We start from the raw sequence: 9,655 nt of genomic DNA, 5'->3' as shown, positions 1-9,655 counted from the left end.
CTTCGCAAGTCACGATCAGGTCCTTCGCTTTGCGCCATCTCTTCATCATATCTGAAAACAAGATAAGTAGTTCAATGCCTTTTCCTGCTATTCACTACACAAACAAAAGTAGGTCCTCTGTATTCTATTTTGCTTAATATCTAGCACTGAAATCTAATACACGCTGTTCCACACACAGATTTACACACGCATAGTTTGATATGCACCTATTACTCAAGGAAATATATTACCACATGACATTACAATGCAGATCAACTGAAATATCTTCAGCTATTTTTTCAGAGAAACAAATCATCTAGCAGCTTTGGCTAAACTCTTTATTTTGTGAAATGTTATGCTTGTGAAATTTCCCATGTACTTCTGTATTTCTCCTCGCTACGTAGGTCTGTGGTTAAGCAGGAACATCAGGCTGCTGGCAGTTTAATAATGTCTTAAGCTATTGCTTCAAACAGAGGATTGTCAGATGCAATGTTGAAAAACTCCACGGTTGCATCAGAGAGCAAGCCGGGAAAGAATGAGGTGAACAAACAACAATGTGCTTAAATTAAATACATTTGATGACATATATTTTGTAACATTTAACCACAGTGACAAGTAGTTCTTTAAATACCTAAGCCCATTACAGGCTCAGATAACCTCAGTATACACTTACCTCTCAGCTGCTATGCACATTCCAAAATTGGCTATAGATGCATAATTATAATTATCAAAAGACAATAATACAGTATTTTGTAGAGCAGTCATGATATATACTTAATTTCACTATTGTATAGGTACAGCTACCATGTTTACAACATTCATTAAAACTTAAATTGTAATTCAGCCAACATTTGTATTTAACTGTCTTTACTACTATATTGAAAAAGTAAGATCAGTGGTGGATCAACTATGTACATAACCACATTACCTGACATACCAAAAAAATTGTACCACCAGTGTTAGAGAACCTAACTGAACAATTTCTCAAAAAATATGATAAACTGTATCATCAATATGATATTTAACAGTGTTCCTCTGCATAAGACCAATTATTCCTAGATAAACTTTTCATACACTCCAACACAAAGATCTCGGCCTCTTTCATTTCTCTTTGTACTACAGGTAAGGGGATTTAAAAAAAATATCTTGACAACTCATTATTTTTACATCCATGAATTACACAAGAAACTTTATTTCTACGAATTGAGAGAAAATTTGTAGCAAATAGCTATTATATCTATTTAACTGCCATGTATATATTACACTCAACGCAATTAAAGTTCTACATGTTCAGAAGATAAACACTCTCTTTGCCCCCATCCCCCAAATCCAGCTGCTGGAAGCTCAGGAGGTGCAGGCAGGGACTGTAAGACAACTAACATTTCCTGTGGAGATGAGGCAAGGCAGCTCTGCTTTAAGGCACTCCTACCTCCAACATTGCTATTTCAGCCCAAAAAAAACTTTGTGCCCATTTATCACATCAGAATAAAGTTCACTTTATCTCAGTGGTCTACATTACACATTAAAAAAAGTAAAGTGAGGTCACTGAAAACATCTGCATTTATACGGAATATTGATAAAACTTACAAGACTTCATAATTGCCAAGAACCTCTTTTGGTGGAGATTTATTCCATTTACAGTCTGGAATTTCCCCATTAGGCACAGCAATGTTAAGTGTGTCATTTATAAGATTATACTTCAAGATGCGATCATTGGCAGTACTGGAAGTAAGAGAAGGAGAAGCATTAACCTACAAAAGAAAATAAAAAGTCAACATCAATTTTTTGAGTGGTATATAGTTCTCTAAATAGCATGTGTGATGACTACATGTACTGTTTGGGAAATTAAGACTCAGCGTCTCAAAGCACATCTTTCAGTTCCTCAGACACTGGAGGGAATCCCCCACTCGGCATTTTTGGTTTTACGTAAAAACAAAAGCACCAGACCACAAAGTGTCTGCAGTGTCAGCCTGAAGATCTTTGTTGAGACTAGATTCACCAGGGTGAATCAGAGAAGACAGATTTTTATTTTCTAAGCTTACACAGGTACAGAAACCAAATTTTGATGCTTAAAATTTGCCTGGTTCACTCCAACAGCTGTTATATGCAGGAACCTGTGGGTTACTTCTAGGTAAACAGCTTTTATTTATGTCCTGAGTGCTCCTCTTAAATTGTGAGCTGGGGAAACACATGCTCTCTATTCAAAGCACTACATCGTATCTTATTTTACTTAATTAAAATTGGGGTTCATATAACATATCTCGTGTTCCACATTAATTATAGAGAAGCAGTATCAGAACAACAGATTCATTTTTTTTATAAAGTCCATTTACATTTGATCCTTCACTTTCAATTAGATTGAGAAAGAAGAGGGCTCAGTAAAATTTATGTTGAACATGGAGATCCAAATTTAATACACTAAAGAGAAATTTATGTGGCGGGAAAAAAAAGCCTTCCAAATATCCCAATTATCCTTTCTGTGTCCCTTTTCTTTCCTCTCAACCTGCAAGATTAAGGCCATGACAACATTTAAAACTTAAGTTTGATGTTTTGCTCCATTGAACCAATGCCAATTGTCCAGCTACTGATAGTAACACGGCTGCTAACATTCAGACTGCCGCTGAAGTCCAATTGTATAGATGCTCCAGATTTAAAAGACAAAACAGAAAGCCAGAAACACTAAATAAACAGGAAAGAAAAGCATATGTTAGCTTGGTCATCACACGGCCTATTTTACTTTCCAATCCATTTACTTTCCAGTCCATTTACCTGAGGAACAAAAGATCTTGTTTCAAAAGAGGAATGACTACACTGAAATCTACTTAGTTTTATTCTGTGAAATGAGGTTATGTGACTTTACCTCAATTAGCCACGGTTTAAGCTTGTCATCAATGATAATGTCATACCCATAACATTCAAAGCAGTGTTTATCATTATTCATAACAGGCTAAAAGAAAAAAAAGACAACAATAAGCATTAAAATCAACAATTCAGTAACTTGATAACACACTTTGTTTGCTAGAAATCATCAACGCGATTACAGTATCAATCTTCTACAACAGTTTTCAGTGCTCTAACTCTAACACAAGCTTGCTAACTAGTAAATTCAGGATTGCCTCTTTTTTTCCATACTGTAAGTAAATACTTCAGTATTAACGATTTTATCAATGCCAAGTACAAAGTTACGTTAATTTTGCATTATGTATCCAGCATGAGAAGTGTTTTCATATTTTGCAAGAGTAATAACTGCATGGATCAAGAGAAATCAGGAAGTTTTAAAATCTATGTAACACAGCTTCACATAACTGAATTCTTCAAACTTCAGAAAAAGGAGACTTATTCAAAGACATTTATTTTATTTAGGCAGAAATTTGAGGGTAAACAATTGCCACATACATTTTACAATTATAATTAGCTCAAGTCAACTATGATCCTAAAAGCCAAGAGAGACCAAGGACCAAGCTGAGCTTAGATGCACATCCTCTAGAGAATCAGTAGTTTTCCAGCATCTGCTAAACATTTGCAGTATGCAGCATCATAAGACTTTTCTTCTACGCAAATCTCATCAGATCTTTTAAAGAAACCTTTGTGACAGGTTAGTGAGATGTCTTGCCCTAGACTAATAATGAAAGCTTTTCAGTTCCTCAGGGAGTGAAAGGGGGAAGGAGGAACAAGCCTCTCTCATTACATTTGCCATGGTCAGAAAGACAGAGGACCAAAACATTTCAGGCTCAGTAATTATCAACACTATTTCTCTTCTCTTTTAAGGTTCTGCTAATATTGGGAACAAATCCCTTTTCTTCCCACATCTGGTTTCAAATAGGATTGCGCAGCAGAGGCTGAGCTGAGCCTCCTACTGATCCTAGCTTCATGACCTTGTCCCTCTGTCTCGTGCTGATTCTGGTGTTCACCTGGTCCTTCAGGGAGGTGATTCAGCTTATTACGTTGGCAGAATACTAACCCATCAATAAAGCAAGAAAGTAATTGTCACTTGGGTGAGTGAGCTGATTCAGCTTATGATGGTGCTAGGACCAATGAGAAAGAGATGACAGGGTCATGCACTTGGCAACAGTACAGTCCTTGGCACCAGCAAGCTCTTCCTTACTGCAGCTGACCCACGGAGCCATAGCTGGTCTCAAATGTAATCATGGGATGTTACCCAAACACTAGAAAGTCACTCAAGCAGAGGATTGGTTACTAGTATTGATTTTTTACGATTTTTTTTTTTAAGTAAGAGTTCGTGACAACTACATGATTCATTTATATAAATAAGAGGTGAATGTAAGTTATGTAACTCTGCTGAACTAACAGCCTTAGGTTTTCTTTGATAAATTGTCCTCCAGAGCTATTTTTTCTTTGACACATTTGTTATTGCTGAAATGACGTCACGTGCCTTGGCAGAGCTTAATACTCTCACAAGGGCAGTATCAAGTCATATTAAATAGTTCACAGAACCCTCAAGGAAAGAGATTCATTCACTTCTTCGATATGCACAGATAGCTCACCCACCCAAGATTCAAGTTCACTCAGCTCAGAGAAATAAAGAGATAACAGAATTGCAGAAATCAGCATCAACATCATCACTGAAGTAGCACAAAACAGATTTCAGGGCTTTTGATGGCAAACTCACTTTCACAGCTATGAGAAGCCTGCAGCCATAACGCTATCACTGGCAGCATGCCAGGAACAATACTCACCGCAACAGCTTTCAGTGACTGCACAATTATCCAGTGAATTTCATCAAATAATTTGTTTGTGACTTCTTTTCCACGGGTGCTCTCCAGATACAGCCGTAAGTTACTCACTGTCCACTTGCCCCCATGGATATGATTGTAATCATCCTAAAGAGTGAAGAAGTCAATTCAGTCTAAGATTTTAAAGTTGTTTAGCAGTCTTGTTTCATGCACACAAAAAGTCCATCTATACTTACATAAAAGTACTGCTCCTAAAACAAACTCAGCAATTGGTTTCAGTCTATTTTACAGCTTTATTAAGACTTCAACTTTACTTTTAGCTGCCCTCTATACAAATAACTGCTTGTATTACAGCTGTATATGTTCATTAGCAATCGAGTAACACATCTTTCTTCGAAGAAAAAAAATAAATGGTACTTTGACAGTTTTATAGTAAAATGTAATTCACCATTTGGAAATACAAGTTTCAAGATGAGAAGGTAAAGAATTGAACTTTTTCCTCCTTCGGGGATAAGGGAAAAATAATTATGTGAGCAATAGCTACATTTCACTGAAGCTATTTTAAAAGGCAGCATTTGAAAGTGCTTGCCTGTGTCTGTTCAATTAATATGCGACTCACCCGCTTCGCGAAAGGTAAACAGGATCTTCTTAAAAGTGCTACTAACAACAGTTACATTCAAGACAACAGCGAAATGACATCTGAATTATTTTTCAATGGTTTTTTTTTTTTGAGTAATTCAGTATTTTGATATAGAAAAAACACTAAGTGCTACTGAAACAGAACAGAGGGGGGGAAAGGAGGTTACCTTATATTTGTCTTCTGAGAGGCTATCAAGGCTCTATGCTATACTCTCTTTGAACGTGAAGACGAGCAAACTAGGAGTATTCCTACTGACGGAATGACACATGTTCAGCCCTCAAATAATTCTCAGGGCAAATGCTCTGTCCCTTTACAAAGGTTCTCCTGAAAGCATTTCTAAAAATTAATCATTGTATGCCTTCTAAATTATAAACCATAGAATGCATAGAGCAGAAAAAGGTTCTCAGAGGAACAAAATCTGTTGTCCTCTAAGACAAGGTCAGAGAAGCCTCTATCTATTTTTAGGCTTTTTTTATACAGCATGATCCTTAGTAAATTTGGAAAACTGGACTGTACAAATAAAGATCTGAAACATGGTTCTCAGGACTTGCTGCATGGAAAAAATGTCTTGAGACCAGATTCCAGCAAGGGAACAGAGATCAAAGTTTCAACTTTCTTTGCATTTCAGAACAACTACTCAAATCAAAATAGATTGCAACTGGGTATGCTTCACGCAATCACAACGGTTTAATTTAAAATATTAAAATAAATTAGAATATTGCAGGCTACACAGAATATCACTAACTGAAAATGATTAAGTAGAATTACTGTTGTTTTGTTCGTATTACACATGCAGTGAATAATGACTTAAAACTGTATTCTCCAGCACAAGCATTACGATGGATATACTGACTTACCCTCCTTCCTTTACTTTGCCTTTCCCCTCTCCCCAACATTGACTTGTACACTTCTCAAATTAGGGACGTTTTCCCCTGAGCTTGCAGGGTGCAAACATGCTGGAACGCTATGGGTCATGAACTTTAAAGAACTTTAAAGAGTTTCTCCAGACCTCATCATAATTTCGATAAATTACTTGACAGTTCAAATTAAGTTCTTCTAAAACTGTACAGCCTAAGTGTCTCCAAAGCTACAGACATATTTAAAACAGAGGGACAGACAGGATAGAGTGGCTTTACGTGAAACTTATTTCTTCATGCAAAACTCAACAGATATCAGTGATTCAGAGTTCATTAAAAGTTTTCCAAATACTCTAGTCACGAGCCCACATTTTTAAGCTGATATTTCTATACTCATTTCTCTTCTTTCCTCTCTCAAAGTGACCTCTACCTCTGCTTTCACTTCTACCTTTATTTGAGTGAAGTCTTGAAGGCCATTCCTTAACTGATACAGAAGATGAAAGGGTGCATAATAACAGGACAGGCAACACATCACACACCTCACCACTGCTACTGGCAACAGCATCGTGATTTACGCTCTAAGTTTTATGGGACCTGCTTTCACTACAACTAATTCTTAGTGTGTTCAGTCAAATCATGATGTGTTTGAATCACTTCACAAATCAGCACTTGACCAAGAAAATGCTGTAGTGCTGAAAAATGCCACATTTTGACACTTACCTTGGTTTCTAACTACCACCGTAAGTGACGTTTATAATTCAGAATGCTGTTATAAGAACATCCAGATAAGAACAGTTCTGCTATGCACATCTTCCAGAGCAGTAACAGACAGGGTATATTTAGCAAGGCTGTAATTTAAGATACATTATATGTATCTTGTGTGTGTGTGTATACACATATGAAAATATATGCATGAGTGTATGTGTACATGTGTATGTACATATAGGTTCATTTTCCACACTCTTCAAATAAAGTCTATGAAATTAGGAAGTGCGACAACAGAGTTTTAATTACTGTAACAGAGGCATGGATTATAAATCAGAAACATCCGCTAAAAATGCAAAAGGGATAGTCATCATCATCAAGTGGATTCCCTGAAGAAACAATGCCTGGGCAGTGACAGCAAATGGCACCCCTGACCCACTAGCCTTTCCTCCCGCTGCCTGTAGTGATATAGGGAAGCACTGTCAAAGCTATCACATTTCCACATGTTTTATGAATGTCAATGGCAAATTACAGGCCAGAATTGTTCTGCAGGAAGAGCTCCATCTTTGTCCATCCAAGAGGAAGCCACCAGCTGGCCAGGCAGCAAACATTTCTCTCCAAGCTCAAAACTGCGCGTTCCCTTTCTTATCCGAAGGAAGATGGGGGCGGGGAGCGGGGAACATAGGAAGATGGAAAGTACTGTGGTGACTAAGGGCTGGAAATAGGAAAGCCGAATTAACTGCATGGGACAGAGAGAGGGAAGGGGAGATCAGGAAGACGATATTAAAGTGCTGTTACAAAATACAAATCCACAGGAATCAAGCTTCATTAATTCCACTGCTCACAGAATCAATTGCTAAGTGAGCATATTAGCATTTAAATGACAGAAGACTTGAAGAAAATCCCTGCTTTCAACTACTGAAAGTCAGTACTGAAGATATCACAGTCTATTATAGAGCTGCAACTCATTATCTTGAATACTTTTGATCTGCAGTCTTCCAAAATTTACTTATTTGCAAGTTCAAGCTGGAGTATTTTAATTGCAAGATGAAGACGAATATGACAAGCAAAACCTTCTTATTGCAAGTTTTTGGGATGATTTAAGATCAGTCTTGCGACAAAAGAGTGCCTAAGAAATCAGGACACTTACCCCGTGTTTCTGAATAGCAACATTTGTAAGATGCACAAACATGTTATCCAATTCACTCGTACTTGGTGTGTATTTTACTGTGCAAAACCGGCAAAATCCAAGTTTATACCTTAAATACAGAAAGTTTTTTGAAATGTATTAAACCCCGGTAAGAAATAAGGAAAAAAGTATGCTAGGATATCACATATGTGCTAAACTGCTTTGCACAACAAATGCAACATTATTTTGACTACATTAAATATTTCCTCAAGAGAAAATATTAAAATATGTGATCTTACATGTAACATCTCAGTGGACGATAGGTAGATACTAAAACGTAGAGACGAAGGTCAAATTTCTTTCCACCAATAAGTAATGGATTGTTGATATAGAGAGAAATCACATAGGCTTCTTTGGAAGACTGAGATACAAACCTGAAAGACACAAATCATGTTTCAGAATGTGACAATTGTAAGGATATATACTGGTAAATATTTTTCTTCTTTAGAAGCAGTTGGCAAGTTTCAGATTGACTGAAATCTTGCATCTTCTGCCAAGACAATGTATAAAGCCACTGTGGTTAACAATACACACTTAGCATCAGGCGTTATATAACAAAAAAAAAAATTAAAACTACTAAACAGATGATTAAGATCAATTAACCATTTAAAATCAGTTTTGAAGTTAACAGGGTAGCTGACTAAGCCATTCAGAATGCAGCTCTACAAGCCAGTCTTTTCCCAGGAAATCATTTAGGAGCTTGGCATGGTTCAGACAAGCAAAGAGTACGTGTTACATTACCTTTGTTAGTCAAGGTCTTGTACTCCTAGAATATTTGTATTTATGCTTGGTGTGCAATTGCAAGCCACCGTGAAAAGCTAAAATGGCTTTCAGATTGTGATATTCTTCAGATTCCAAGTCAAACAGGAAGAAAAAAAAAAGACTCAAGTGATATTCAGTCAGTCACTTCATAACAGGAAAAAAAATTGAAATTAGTTGTGTGATCAAAACTTTTACTAGTCAGAAAAAAACCCATATAGATTGCTAACCTGTTTCATATACTTGGAAGTAGATCACCAACATGAGTTGTATTATTTTGTGCTCCAAATAGATAATGTATTTATTTCATATAAATGCATTCTTCCTTTACACTAATTTAAAAAGTGACTTAATGTATTTTAAATAAAATACTGCTTCCTGTTATTTAATACTATGAAGTAGAACAATTTATTTTTGTGCAATTTTTTCCCCAGCAAGACCAAAAAGATTTTTATAAAGAATAGGTAATTGAACAGTTCTTTGTACCTCCTCATACCGAAACAAATTGTATTAAAACTTGCTTGAAGGAGGAAGTCAGATAACAACTGAGATTAAATGCAAAACTAACTATATAACGACAAAGCAATAATAATAGAATACTTTTCCCATGCATCAATTAGCATGTCAGTGAGGTTCACCTGATTACAGAAAGTACAATAAAGAGTTTGGGGTTTAAGAACTTACGAAGATGTTTTGCTATCTCGAGACCATTTTTTAATTTGGGAGAGTTTATTGATTAGAAATATTCCTTTTCCTTGAGCTTTGCCACAAGGTTTCATAATCCAAGTGCTGGAGGGATTTTTTCTGAATTCTTCAACAAAGAGATTATAAT

The 9,655-nt window shown here is 36.3% G+C and overlaps 1 protein-coding gene across 1 annotated transcript in view; it reads right to left on the bottom strand.

Annotated features, from left to right (window-relative positions):
* Nucleotides 1-9,655, bottom strand: part of LOC104279320 (probable tubulin polyglutamylase TTLL1) — a 13,459-nt gene that overhangs the window by 118 nt on the left and 3,686 nt on the right. The window contains 7 exon segments of the mRNA XM_009876556.1: nucleotides 1-51; nucleotides 1,567-1,730; nucleotides 2,840-2,926; nucleotides 4,677-4,820; nucleotides 8,026-8,134; nucleotides 8,304-8,438; nucleotides 9,508-9,655. The exon segment at nucleotides 1-51 is cut by the window's left edge and continues 118 nt beyond it; the exon segment at nucleotides 9,508-9,655 is cut by the window's right edge and continues 28 nt beyond it. Coding sequence (XP_009874858.1) covers nucleotides 1-51; nucleotides 1,567-1,730; nucleotides 2,840-2,926; nucleotides 4,677-4,820; nucleotides 8,026-8,134; nucleotides 8,304-8,438; nucleotides 9,508-9,655 — 838 coding nt within the window.

Source organism: Apaloderma vittatum, unplaced genomic scaffold, assembly GCF_000703405.1.
Source record: "Apaloderma vittatum isolate BGI_N311 unplaced genomic scaffold, ASM70340v1 scaffold41699, whole genome shotgun sequence".
NCBI classification, from domain to species: domain Eukaryota; kingdom Metazoa; phylum Chordata; class Aves; order Trogoniformes; family Trogonidae; genus Apaloderma; species Apaloderma vittatum.
The sequence above is the reverse complement of the archived record's forward strand: the minus strand, read 5'-3'. Positions and strand labels throughout refer to the sequence as shown.